Genomic DNA, 15069 nt, shown 5'->3' on the forward strand with positions numbered 1-15069 from the left:
CACCTCAGAGGTACAGGCCTGACACCTGGCCAGAGCACTAAGACCCTGTCAACCACACAGCTCAGAAGAAAAGGGAGAAAAAATAAATAAATAAATAAATAAAATGAAATGAAATGTTACCACAATAAAAAATTTAAAGTAATTAAAAAAGAAGGAAGAGAGCAACAAAACCAAAAATCACATCCAGCAATGATAATAAGTGCTAAAAACTACACTAAAAAAAAAAAAAGCAGACAGACAGAAACCTAGGACAAAGGTTAAAAGCAAAGCTATACAGACAAAATCACATAAAGAAGCATATACATATACACTCACAAAAAGAGAAAAAGGACTATATATATATATATATATATATTAAAAAAAGGAGGACGAGAACAACCAAATCAATAAAGAAATCTACCAATGATAATAAAGTATAAATACTAAACTAAGATAAACCTAAAGTCAGGAACAAATTAGATGCAGAAAGCAAACCCCAAGTCTACAGTTGCTCCCAAAGTCCACTGCCTCAATTTTGGGATTATTCGTTGTCTATTCAGGTATTCCAGAGATGCAGGGTACATCAAGTTGATTGTAGAGATTTAAACCACTGCTCCTGAGGCTTCTGGGAGAAATATCCCTTTCTGTTCTTTGTTCACACAGCTCCTGGGGTGCAGCTTTGGATTTGGCCCTGCCTCTGCATGTAGGTTGCCTGAGGATATCTGTTCTTCGCTCAGACAGGACGGGGTTAAAGTAGTAGCTTATTAGGGGGCTGTGGCTCACTCAAGCTGGGCGGAGGGATGGGTACGTAATGTGGGGCTAGCCTGCAGCAGCAGAGGCCTGTGTGACGTTGAAACAGCTTGAGGTGTGCCATGTGTTCTCCGTGGGAAGTTGTCCCTGGATCACAGGACCCTGGCAGCGGTGGGCTGCACAGGTTCCTTCCTGGGAGGGGAGTAGTGGATAGTGACCTTTGCTTGCACACAGGCTTCTTGGTGGCTGCAGCAGCAGCCTTAGCATTTCATGCCCATCTCTGATGTCTGCACTGATAGCCGTGGCTTGCACCCATCTTTGGCAGCTCATTTAGGTAGTGCTCTGAATCCCCTCTCCTCATGCTCCCCAAAACAATGTTCTCTTGCCTCTTAGGCAGTTCCAGACTTTTTCCTGTACTCCCATCAGTCTAGCTGTGGTGCACTAGCCCCCTTCAGGCTGTGTTCATGCAGCCAACCCCAGTCCTCTCCCTGGCATCTGACCTCAGAAGCCTGAGCCTCAGCTCCCAGCCCCCACCAGCTCCAGCATGTGAGTGGACAAGCCTCTTGGGCTGGTGAGTGCTGGTCAGCACCCATCCTCTTTTCAGGAAACTCTCTGCTTTGCCCTCTGCACCCTTGTTGCTGCACTCTCCTCTGTGGCTCCAAAACTTACCCCCCAGCACCCCCTGTCTCCACCAGTGAAGGGGCTTCCTAGTGTGTGGAAATTGTTCCTCCTTCACAGCTCCCTCCAACAGGTGCAGGTCCTGTCCTATTCTTTTGTCTCTGTTTTTTCTTTTTTCTTTTGCCCTACCCAGGTACGTGGGGAGTTTCTTGCCTTTTGGGAAGTCTGAGGTCTTCTGCCAGCGTTCAGTAGGTGTTCTGTAGGAGTTGTTCCACATGTAGATGTATTTCTGATGTATTTGTGGGGAGGAAGGTGATCTCCATGTGTTACTCCTCCATCTGAAGGTCTTCCCCAAAGGGCATATAAGTTAAGATGAGTTGGCAGTGGAATATGACTGCCAAAAAAAAATCTAATGTCATTTTAAGTTAGGGATGAAGAAGAAGCAGATTGAGAGGGTGGAATGAGAGAAGTCATAGGAAGGTAATCACACCACTGCAGGGAAGCAGCATTCAATTCTGAGCCCTGTTTTCAGAGGAACATGGAGTAAAGGATACAGAGACAGTGGGAAGTAGGCAGGGTAGAGAGATCCCTGAAAAGCAACACCATGAAGAATGGTAGAAGGAACCAGGGCTGTTTTTCCTTGAGAAGAGAAGACTCAGAAGACCTCTGAAGGCCCGTCACAGAGCAGAGGGAGCAGAAGGGTCTATAGATCTTACTGTTAAGCATGCTTCAAATGCCCTTTAACTCCATCTGCATGGTAAAAGAGAATAGGGTGGTATGGCAGTGGATGTGAACTGATTGAACAGAGGTAGTTTCTCAGAGCCTCACCTCTCCTAGGAGTAAAGTGGGCATGAGTGTGAAGGCATTACAGTGGGTCTTATCAAATCAATCACAAAAGGCATGAATTAGCCCTGGTATTGCCATGGTAATAGGCAAGGAAAGTTGACTATTTCACTGTGTTTTGAAACCCACAAGGGTTGATTTAAGTCTAGATCTAATGCATTGGCCAAAATGTGCCTTCGGTTTTTAAGTAAAAATAAAAGACACATTTTTCATTTTCCCCAAGAACTTTATTGAACAATGTATTCACCCTTTTGTTCCACTACCACCTGCCATTTTTCAGCAACTTCATAATTCTATCTTCCCAAATCTTTTTATCTTTTTGAGCAAAGAACTGTTCCAGGTGCCTCTTACAGTCTTCCAGGGAATTGAAATTTTTTCCATTAAGAGAATTTTGTAAAGACGAAAACAAATGGAAATCCAAAGGTGTAATGTCTGGTGAATTTGGCAGATGAATCAGAACTTCCCAGCCAAGCTGTAACAGGTTTTGCCTGGTCATCAAAGAAACAAGAGGTCTTGCATTATCCTGATAGAAGATTATGAGTTTTCTGTTGACATTCTGGATGCTTTTTGTTGAGTGCTGCTTTCAGTTGGTCTAACGAGGAGCAGTACTTGTTGGAATTAATCGTTTGGCTTTCTGGAAGGAGCTCATAATAAAGGACTCCCTTTTAATCCCACCATATATACAACATCACCTTCTTTGGATGAAGACCAGCCTTTGGTGTGGTTGGTGGTGGTTCATTTCACTTGCCCCACAATCTCTTCCATTCCACATTATTGTACAGTATCCACTTTTCATTGCCTGTCACAATTTGTTTTAAAAATGGAACGTTTTCATTACGTTTAAGTAGAAAATCACAAGCAGAAATACGGTCAAGAAGGTTTTTTTCACTTAACTTATGTGGAACCCAAACATCAAAGCGATTAACATAACCAAGCTGGTGCAAATGATTTTCAACGCTTGATTTGTATATTTTGAGTATGTCGGCTATCTCCCACGTGGTATAACGTTGATTATTCTCAATTAATGTCTCAATTTGATCGCTATTAACTTCAACTGGTCCACCTGACCATGGAGCATCATCCAGCAAGAAATCTCCAGCACAAAATTTCGCAAACCATTTTTGACACGTTCGATCAGTCACAGCACCTTTTCCATACACTGCAAAACTATTTTTTTGTGTGTTTCAGTTGCATTTTTACCTTTCTTGGAATAATAAAGCATACTATGCCGAAAATGTTGGGTTTTTTCTTCCATCTTCAATATTAAAATGGCCACATAAAAATTCACCAGTTTTGATGTCTTTTAAAATGCACACTGATATGACAGTTGTCACATACAATCTAACAAAATTGTTTCAAATGATGTTAAAGACAACTAAGTGCTACTAGAGCCATCTTATGGATAAAACGAACTAACCTTTTGCCCAAGCCAATAGAATTCGTGCCTTGATATGGGATACAAATTGACCCCATGACCTCCAGGGAAGATTCCAAAGACTGCAGGGAAATAAGATGGATCAAAGAACCTCTGGATCACCTAGGGTTTGAAAAACCCTTTAGGGAAAGGCCCTTGCAAGTCTGGACCTCAGTGTCTCCATCTCTAAAATGCATATATCAGAAAAGATTTCCAGGGCCCCATTCAGCTCTGACTCTCTACAGATATCATGTACCGTTTTGCCTGGAAGCCTAAGACCTGACAGGAGACCTGATAAACGTTTTGAAAATAATTTTAATAAAATTAGGGAATGATGACCATCATTGTCCTGTTCACAGCTGTATCTCTAGAGTTTAACATAGTACCTGGCATATAGTTGCTGGTAAATAGATATATGTTGAATAACTGCAAAATGACTAGCTCTTCTCATGCTAATGATGACAAAAGGTAAGTTAGAAGAAGAATGCTTAAATTGTTAGTTTTCTTTTCTTCTTCTGTCCAGGATGTCTTTTTTTCAAATTAAACAAAACCATTAAAAAATAAGAGGATGATAGGAAGAAGACTATTTGCAACTTGGAAAACTGACAAGGGATTAATATCTGGAATATACAAGGAACTCCTATAAGTCAGCAAGAAAAAAATATGAGAAACTATGGGAACATGGGCAAAGGATGGGAACAGGGCCTTGAGTGTCCAGGTGGTATGGATAGGTAGGGCCTAGAGCAGCCAGAAATCCCTTGGCTGGTCACTTCAGGCCAATGAGCTGCCTCATCCTTTTACTTTAGTATGCTATACAAATATTACTGTTTTATACAATGTATTATTTTCTATGTATACAACAAGATGTAAAGACCATTGGAAATCATCAGGATAGGCAATTACAGAAAGAAAAAAAACAGTAAGTTTGAAAACTCCAGGCTTAAACATATCAAATGCAAATGTCTTGAAGCTATAGCATGATAAACTCTATTAGACATAGGAAGAATTTCTTGATGGTGAAGGGTATAAGACACTAATACGAATGACTGAGAAAAGCTAGTTCCAGCTTTTCTGGAGGCATTTGAGGACAGAATTTATTTCACAGATATGAGATGACTGAGATGATCTTCCTCAGAGAGGCAGATGAGGCAACTTTATAAGGCATATTTAGCTTTGCTTGCCCTGTGTCTCAGTCTCCCTGATCATAATATGATTTCTAAGATTACAAGAAGTAATACCACCAATCATTGGTCAAGGTGACCTAGAACTAAGCCAATACTCTTTTATCCCACTGTCTGGATTTAGAAAGAAGAATGTCATCTTTTCAGAGAACTCATTAAAAATATTTTTTCTTTTACTGGCTTCACTGAATAACTTTGATAAAAATAACTCTATTTCCTACTTCCTCATTTGTAAAATGAAGGTATTGTAACTTAAATGTGAGGCACTTTCTGCTCCCAGGAGTAATTAATAAATGAATGAATGAATGAATAAATAAATAAATATTTTCTAATAGATAGTGACTTTTTTCTATACTGAATTCAGTATTAAGTGATCTCCCTTAACCTACAGAAACAGTAGATTATGCCTTGTTAACACATTCATGCCTGAGTAAGACATGCCTCCATGGGTATCAAGGAGGAAATGGCAAAACATGCAGAAGTAACATGGATCACTACCACAGCATTCTCTAGTGAGAGCATACCTAGATCTCACAGAATCAGAGAAAGTAAGAGCCAGACAACACTTAAAGAGCAACTCTACCAACCTGCTAATTTTAGAGTTGGGGAACAAGGTCCAGGATGGAAAAGATTCACCTGACGTTCCTCAGTCAGTTTGTGACTAAGGTGGGACCTGAACCTGGGACTCCCAATTCTGGTTTTGATATTCTTCTTGTAAATCATATTGTTCCTCATAGCTTTTGGTTTAGGTGACACAACCCTGAGCTAAAATACTGTCTTCTGGCCCATTTAGACACAGCTTTCTCTACCCTTCTTTTGCTCTAGCTAAACGTTCCTCTGACATCTGTGGTTGAAGGATGACAAAGAGATACTTCCCATTCCCATTTAAGCCCTTAGCTTCAGCATCAAGAATAATGAGATATGGAACTCACAGATCACCAACAAAAGCTTTGCTTAGGTTGGCTGGATTAGGCAATTCCTCAAAGCAGGGTCATAGCACTCCCTCTTTTGGAAGGATAAATACTTGCATTGCTGTTCTGAGCCCATGCCCTGTAGGAACAGGCCAAGATGTTTGGAAGTTGGGAACAAAATCCTTCTAACACTAAGACTCCCACTGGACCAGTGCCTGAGAACTCTGGGAAAGTAATTTTGCCTCTTAGACACTCAGTCTGTTGATCTAGAAAATAGGAATAACAATAACAACGTATTTCCTGTCTGAAAATCAAATGGCATAAGATGTGAATGTACTTTGCCAAAATAGTACATGCACGTGAGCACTTATATTTAATTCCAACTTTCAAAAGTACTTATTGAGCATCTACCATCTGCCAAACACTGTGCTAGATGTTGAGGATGTATCAGTAAATCAATTAAAAAAAACCCCTTTCCCTCATGGAATTTACTTTCTAGTAGGGGAGAAGGGCAATTAAAAAAACATAAAAGCAAAATATATAATAAGTCAGAAAGCAGTAAGTGCAATGGATAAAAATAAAACAAGATAGTACATGGTTACAATTTTAAATAGAATAGTCAGGGAAGGTCTCAAGGAGATGATATTTGAGTGAAGCCTTGAAGGAGGTGAGAAATGGAGCCACATAGACATCTGAAGGAAGAGTGCTTTAGGCAGAAGGGAAAGCCAGTGGAAAGCCTATGAGGGGGGAGTGTGTCAGGCCTTTTTAAGGAACAGCAGTTAGGCCATTGTGGCTAAAGTAGTGAGAGCATATGGGAAAAGAGCAAGAGATGAAGTCACAGAGGTAAGGAAGGGTTGATCACACAGGGCTTTGTAAGTAATAATGAGAACTTTGGCTTTTACTCAGGAAGGAAAGGTGAGCCATTGGAAAGTTTTAAGCAGAGGAGTGATATGAACGACTTAGGTATTGACATCATCCCTTGGCTGCTGGGTAAAGAACAGACTGTACTAACTTGTATTATAGACCCTATGACATTATAAGATAGCTATAATTTTTAAAAAAATTTTATTGGGGTATAGTTGATTTGCAATGTTTTGTTAGTTTCAGGTATACAACAAAGTGAATCTGTTATACATATACATATATCCACTCTTTTTCAGCTTCTTTTCCCATATAGGCCATTACAGAGTATTGAGTAGAGTTCCCTGTGCTATACAGTAGGTCCTCATTAGTTACCTATTCTATTAGTAGTGTGTATGTGTCAATCCCAATCTTCCAATTTATCCATCCCCTGCCTTACCCTGCAGTAACCATAAATGTATTTTGTACACCTGTAACTCTATTTCTATTTTGTAGATAAGTTCATTTGTGGCGTTTTTTAAGATTCCACATACAAGTGATATCATATGATGTTTGTCTTTATCTGTCTGGTTTACTTCACTCAGTATGACAATCTCTAGGTCCATCCATTTTGCTGTGAATGGCATTATTTCTTTTTTTATGGCTGAGTAATATTCCATTTATATATGTACCACATCTTCTTTATCCATTCCTCTGTTGATGGACATTTAGGTTGCTTCCATGTCCTGCTATTATAAATAGTGTAAGATAGCTATCATTTTACAGCAGTGCTCCTCAAACTTTAATATGTATTGTAAGTCAAATGTGAACCTTGTTAAAATGTAGATTTGAACTCAGTTCTGGAGTGGAATTAAAGATTCTGCATTTCTAACCAGCTCCCAGGTGATTCAGATGCTGTTGATCTAGGACAGAACAGTTTGAGTGTAGGAGCTATGTCCAAGGCCTAGCATGGAGCAGAACTCCACTAAATGTTTGTGGAATGAATGACACATCAGTGGTTTGATGTCCAATGCCATGTAACACATTCGAGAGGGTAATTAAAAAATATATCAACCATTTGTATGAAGGTAGGAGGAAGAGAAAAAGACAAAAGAGAGACAATGATGGATAGGTAAATAGATGAAAAGGGAAGGAAGGAAAGGAAAACTACCTTTTCCCAAATACTTACAATATCAGATTTACTTCATTTCCTCAATAAAGTTAAGAGGTTGGTAAAATGAAGCCTACTGGACAAATCATAAAATCAAAGGTTAGAGGAGTTAAGAGGCACCTTCAAGGCCACAGGGTTAATTAGTGACTAAGATGTGAAAGCCAGCACTCCATTTCCACAGACCCCTTGTTCTTTCTACCCTACCTTACTGCCTTGGGGAAGGGGGAGAAGATAACCTTTAACCTTCCTGGAAGGGGTGAAAAAATGAATTTAGGTGAAGAAAGTTAAGGCCCAAAGTCCTTGGTCTTGATCTTTTCAGAGCTGCACTGTCCGATGTGGTTGCTATTAGTCACGTGTGGCTATTTAAATTAAAATGAAATAAAATTTAAAATTCCATTTCTCAGTCATACTAGCCACATCTCAAGTGCTCAACAGCCACAGATATCTGCCCAGTGGCTACTGTAATGGAGACTGCAGATACAGAACATTTTCATCACTGCAGGAAGTCCTATTAGGCAGCACTGCTCTAAAGAAACAAGAACTTTGAAAAATGTCAGAGCTATACCATTGATTACAGAGTGGGCCCTGGACCTAATCAGTAGGGCTGGAGGACAGAAAGTAGGACCTGATCTCTCATCTGGAAGAAAGGGGTTAAAAATATTCAAGGTAGAGTTTTTCACTGGATCAAGCATAACGCTATAGAGTGTGTGTGTGTGTGTGTGTGTGTGTGTGTGTGTGTGTGTGTGTGTGTGTGTGTGTGTGTGTGAGAGAGAGAGAGAGAGAGAGAGAAATCCTTCTAAAAACATTCTTTTCTCTTTCTCTCATTGGTTTTCTCATACTGTTTAGTAAAAGGTCCTTTGAAAATGCCAACTTGTCTCTGCTGGACTCAAGGCAGTGTGAGAAAAAAAAGGTTCTCATCCTCACTCAGGTCAGAAAGATGGCAGGGATGGAGTTAGACAATGTGGAGCCACAGTCCCTGGAGGGCACAGTGGCATAGTGGAAGACAAGTATTACCAGGGATACTTGCAACACATAGAGATTTCCGTGTTTTATCCCAGGCTGAGAATTCACAACTTTGCGTGGGGGGTGGGGTCAAAGAGGGCTGGAATCTGCATGTTTAACAAGCTATTCCAGGGACTTTGGTGCACATTCAAGTTTATAAACCACTGGTTTGGCAGGAAATGTGTTTTGCTGTAATGAAGTCAGGCCCTTACAGACAGGTAGATAGCAAAAAGGGGAGAAATAAACAGAGAGACTGAGAAAACCCAAGGGAGGAGTCTAACCCACTTAACAGAATCTAGGTCAATCAAGTCGTGTTTCCTAATATCTTGGGATTTTCACAGGTACGGCCCAGGAAGGTTGTCATTTCTTCATGGAAGTGCCCTCTACCCCACCCTGAGTGCCCTCACATGCACCATCATAGCTGGGCCTACCTCACAAATGTCCTTTAGGTGCTTGATGTAATGACGCTCGGTGCTCATGATCTCATTGATTACGTTGGCTCGCATCTGGTCCCGGTTTTGGAGTGGCCGGCCCAGACAAAGGCAGTCTGAGTTGGGGTCCAGGTGCCCATTCTGAACGTCACTGGGCCCTTCCTCCACCCCATCCTCCTGGTTCACCCAGAGCTGTAGAGGCAGGCAGAAGAAGAATAACAGGTCAGCTTCCTTCTTTGAGAAGTTTTCAGCCAAGTAGAAAAAGGACAAACTAAATTCTTCAGATATTCAGAGAACCTTCAATCAGAGCTCTCTTAAACTGAATGCCTGGCCTGGCTCTAGGGTGACTTGCTGGTCCTAGGCATGAGTCTATTCCTCTCTAGGCCTATGGTGACCTACCCGTAAAATGGACGGTGGGGAAGAGTAGGACTAAATCGTCTCTAAGAGTCTTCCTGGCTAGGAAGGTTTCAGAGGAGAAAAGAGTTATGGCAAGCAGAACTCATTCATGCTGGAGCATATCTAGGCAACACAGCTGTGTCAAAAAATATGTATTAAATTATACATCTTGGGAGGAGAGGCGTCCAAGATAGTGACATAGGAAGACCCTTAGCTCACCTCCTACCATAGACACACCAAATCTACACCTATATAAAGAGCAATTATTGAGGGCTGATTGAACAGCCATTGCACATAAAAGGACCAGATAGAAATGGGTAGTAAAGATGGAGACATGGTATATGTGGGAACCACACCTCTGTAGTAGCAATTTGCAGTAGGAATAGATATTGCTGAGGGGCATAGGCACAGACTCACCTACCTTGGGAAACAGGAAAAACATAAAACCCAGCAGGTTAAAGAGCAGACTCACAGACTTAGAAAACAAACTTATGGTTACCAGGGGGAAGTGTTGGGGAGAGGGATAGATTGGGAGTTTGGGATTGACATGTACACAATGCTATAATTAAAATAGATAACCAACAAGGACCTACTGTATAGCACAGGGAACTCTGCTCAATATTCTGTAATAACTTAAATGGGAAAATAATTTGAAAAAGAATAGATACATGTTTATGCATAACTCAATCACTTTGCTGTATACCCGAAACTAATGCAACATTGTTAATCAACTCTACTCCAACCTAAAATAAAAATTAAATAAAAATAAAATAAAGAGCACCTAGACTGTACAGTAATGAAAATCCATTTACTAACACTAGAACTTCTGCTAAATGGTAAAATAACTGCTGGAATCTCAAGGGGCAGTGCAACTAAGGAACACAAACAGAAATCTTTCTGTGCAGCTGCACAAGCTGCAGATTAAATCCCCAAGATCAGCTTGGTAAATCCTGCGTCTGTGGAATAACTGAATGGACGAGTGGTCCCACAACAGAGACTGGTCTAGCCTTCCTAGGAGTGGACTATGGGGGCAAGTAAATATGGGAGTCGGGCCAGGTCAGAGTGTGAGCTGGCCCCACAGTGCCCACAGCAGGTCCAGAGACCCAATGATAGGTATTGGAGGGCCTCCAGGGGAGGTGGAGATTGGCTCTGGCTCACTGTGGGAGCAAGGACACTGACAAAGGAGGGCCCAGGAAAATATGCTTATTACTATTATTATTTTTTGTTTGTTTCATTTTATTCAGTTGTTGGCGGTGTTGCATTTATTATTTTTTGTTTTATTTCTAATTTTAATTAAAATTTTAAAGATATATATTTATTTTTCTATTTTTAATTTACTTTTTTGTTGTGTTAGTTTTTTTCTTGTGTTGTTTTTTATTTAATTTTATTTTTTTGATTGTTTTATGTGTATATTTTGTTTTTTGCATTATTTGTTTGCTCTATATTTTTGTTTTATTTTTAATTTTTGGTTTATGTTAGTCTAGTCCTTACTGACTGTTCTCATTTTTAAATTCTTTTGTTTCTTTGTTCTATTGGTATTTCTTTTCGTTTTTTTCTTTATCTGTGTGTGTGTGTTGTATTGTTGTTGCTCTGCTGTAGGTTCGTGGTAGTTTTAGCTTTTTTTTAACATCTTCATTGGAGTAAAATTGCCTTACAATGTTGTATTAGCTTCTACTGTATAACAAAGTGAATCAGCTATATGCATACATATATCCCCATATACCCCCCCTCTTGCATCTCCCCCTGATACTCCCTTTCCCACCACTCTAGGTGGTCACAAATCACAGAGTGAATCTCCCTGTGCTATGTGGCAGCTTCCCAATAGCTATCAATTTTACATTTGGTAGAATGTATATGTCAGTGCTACCCTCTCACTTCATCCCAGCTTACCCTTCCCACTCCCTGTGTCCTCAAGTCCATTCTCTGTGTCTGCGTCTTTGTTCCTGTCCTGCCCTAGGTTCATCAGAATCATTTTTTAAAAATCCATATATATGTGTTAGCATATGGTATTTGTCATTCTCTTTCTGACTTACTTCACTCTGTATGACAGACTCTAGGTCCATCCACCTCACTGCAAATAACTCAATTTCATTTCTTTTTATGGCTGAGTAATATTCCATTGTATATATGTGCCACATCTTCTTTATCCATTCATCTGTTGATGGACACTTAGGTTGCTTCCATGTCCTGGCTATTGTAAATAGAGCTGCAATGAACATTTTGGTACATGACTCTTTTTGAATTATGGTTTTCTCAGGGTATATGCCAAGTAGTGGGATTGCGGGGTCGTATGGTAGTTCTATTTGTAGAAAAACTTTGTTTAAAATTTGATTTGGGGGAAGTCTGTCAAAAATATCAATAAGTTTTGAAACACTGACCAAATAAGTCATAGGTCATTGTGAAAAATAGTTATCTGTTTAACCAAAGTAACAATTGTAGTTTTGATTTGTATTTCTCTAATGATTAGTGATGTTGAGCATTCTTTCATATGTTTGTTGGTAATCTGTATATCTTCTTTGGAGAAATGTCTATTAAGGTCTTCTGCCCATTTTCGGATGGGGTTGCTTTATTGATATTGAGAGGGATGAGCTGCTTGTATATTTTAGAGATTAACCCTTCATCAGTTGCTTCATTTGCAACTATTTTCTCCCATTCTAAGGGTTGTCTTTTTGTCTTGTTCATGGTTTCCTTTGCTGTGCAAAAGATTTTAAGTTTCATTAGGTACAATTAGTTTATTTTTGTTTCTATTTCCATTTCTCTAGGAGGTGGGATGGGTCAAAAAGTCTCTTGCTGTGATTTATGTCATAGAGTGTTCTGCCTATGTTTTCTTCTAAGAGTTTGATAGTGCCTGGCCTTACATTTAGCTCTTTAATCTATTTTGAGTTTATTTTTGTGTATGGTGTTATGAAGTGTTCTAATTTCATTCTTTTTTTATTTTAACATCTTTATTGGAGTATAATTGCTTTACAATGGTGTGTTAGTTTCTGCTTTACAACAAAGTGAATCAGTTATACATATACATATGTTTCCATATCTCTTCCCTCTTGTGTCTCCCTCCCTCCCACCCTCCCTTACATGTAGTTCTCCAGTTTTCCCAGGGCCATTTAATGAAGGGGTTGTCTTTTTTACATCGTATATTCTTTCCTCCTTTATCAAAGATAAGGTGACCATATGTTTGTGGGTTTATCTCTGGGCTTTCTATCCTGTTCCATTTATCTATATTTCTATTTTTTGTGCCAGTACCATACTGTCTTGATTACCATAGCTTTGTAGTATAGTCCGAAGTCAGGGAGCCTGATTCCTCCAGCTCCATTTTTCTTTCTCAAGATCGCTTTGGCTATTTGGAGTCTTTTGTGTTTCCATACAAATTGTAAAATTTTGGGTCTTAGTTCTGTGAAAAATGTCCCTCGTAGTTTGATAGGGATTGCATTGAATCTGTAGATTGCTTTAAGTAGTATAGTCATTTTCTCAATGTTGATTCTTCCAATGCAACAATATGGTATATCTCTCCATCTGTTTGTATCATCTTTAATTTCTTTCATCAGTGTCTTACAGTTTTCTTCATATAGGTCATTTGTTTCCTTAGGTAGGTTTATTCCTAGGTATTTTATTCTTTTTGTTGCAGTGGTAAATTGGAGTGTTTTCTTAATTTCTCTTTCAGATTTTTTGTCGTTACTGTATAGGAATGCAAGAGACTTCTGTGCATTAATTTTGTATCCTGCTACTTTAACAAATTCATTGATTAGTTCTAGTAGTTTTCTGGTAGCATCCTTAATATTCTCTAGGTATAGTATCATGTCATCTGCAAACAGTGACAGTTTTACTTCTTCTTTTACGATTTGGATTCCTTTTATTCCTTTTTCTTCTCTGATGGTGGTGGCTAAAACTTCAAAAACTATGGTGAATAATAGAGGTGAGAGTGGGCAACCTTGTCTTGTTCCTGATCTTAGGGGAAATGCTTTCAATTTTTCACCATTGAGAAAGATGTTTGCTGTGGGTTTGTCATATATAGCCTTTATTATGTTGAGGAGGTTCCCTCTATGCCCACATTCTGAAGAGGTTTTTTCATAAGTGGGTGTTGAATATTGTTGGAAGCTATTTCTACATTTATTGATATTATCACATGGATTTATCTTTCAATTTGTTAATATGCTGAATCACAATGATTGATTTGCTTATATTGAAGAATCCTTCTATTCCTGGGATAAACGTCACTTGATCCTGCTGTGTGATCCTTTTAATGTGCTGTTGGATTCTGTTTGCTAGTATTGTGTTGAGGATTTCTGAATCTATGTTCATCAGTGATATTGGCCTATAGTTTTCTTTTTTTGTGACATATTTGTCTGGTTTTGGTATCAGGGTGATGATGGCCTCATAGAATGAGTTTGGGAGGGTTCCTCCCTCTGCTATATTTTACAAGAGTTTGAGAAGGATAGGTGTTAGCTCTTCTCTAAATATTCGATAGAATTCACCTGTGAAGCCATCTGGTCTTGGGCTTTTGTTTTTTGGAAGATTTTTACTCAGTTTCAATTTCAGTGCTTGTGATTGGTGTGTTCATATTTTCCATTTTTCCTGGTTCAGTCTTGGAAGGTATTAGTTTTCCAAGAATTTTTCCATTTCTTCCAGGTTTTTCGTTTTATTGGCATATAGTTGCTTGTAATAATCTCATGATCCTTTGTATTTCTGCAGTGTCAGTTGTTCCTTGCTTTTCATTTCTAATTCTGTTGATTTGAGTCTTCTTTTTTGTGTGTGATGAGTCTGGCTATAGGTTTATGAATTCTCTTTTCCCAAAGAATCAGCTTTACTTTTATTGATTTTTGCTATTCTTCCCTTCATTTCTTTTTATTTCTGATCTGATCTTTATGATTTCTTTCCTTCTGCAAACTTTGTTTTTGTATTTTTGTTCCTCTTTCTCTAATTGCTTTAGGTGTAAGGTTAGGCTGTTTATTTGAGATTTTTCTTGTTTCTTGAGCTGAGATTTTATTGCTATAAACTTCCCTATAGAACTGTTTTGCTACATCCCGCAGGTTTTCGGTCATTGTGTTTTCATTGTCATTTGTTTCTGGGTATGTGTTGATTTCCTCTTTGATTTCCTCAGTGATCTCTTGGTTATTTAGTAGTGTATTTTTAGCCTCCTTGTGTTTGTAATTTTTACAGTTTTATTTCCTGCAGTTAATATCTAGTCTCATAGCATTGTGGTCCGTAAGCATACTTGATACAAATTCAAATTTTCTTAAACTTACCAAGACTTGATTTGTGACCCAAGATATGATCTATCCTGGAGAATATTCCATGAGCACTTGACATGAAAGTGTATTCTGTAGTTTTTGGATGGAATGTCCTATAAATATCAACTAAGTCCATCTGGTCTAACGTGTCATTTAAAGCTTTTGTTTCCTTATTTATTTTCATTTTGGATGATCTGTCCATTGGTGAAAGTGGGGTTAAACTGCCCCACTATTTTTTAGTTAATGTTGATTTCCCCTTTTTGGCTGTTAGCATTTGCCCTATGTATTGAAGTACTCCTATGTTG

General features: G+C 38.9%; 1 protein-coding gene across 6 annotated transcripts in view; it reads right to left on the reverse strand.

Moving 5' to 3' along the window:
- Positions 1-15069, reverse strand: part of ARHGEF9 (Cdc42 guanine nucleotide exchange factor 9) — a 239649-nt gene that overhangs the window by 94069 nt on the left and 130511 nt on the right. For all 6 annotated transcript variants that reach the window (XM_028482653.2, XM_055081692.1, XM_055081695.1 and 3 more), the window contains one exon: positions 9141-9332. In XM_028482653.2, coding sequence (XP_028338454.2) covers positions 9141-9332 — 192 coding nt within the window. The remainder of the gene's footprint in view (positions 1-9140; positions 9333-15069) is intronic.

Source organism: Physeter macrocephalus, chromosome 21, assembly GCF_002837175.3.
Source record: "Physeter macrocephalus isolate SW-GA chromosome 21, ASM283717v5, whole genome shotgun sequence".
Taxonomy (NCBI): Eukaryota; Metazoa; Chordata; class Mammalia; order Artiodactyla; family Physeteridae; genus Physeter; species Physeter macrocephalus.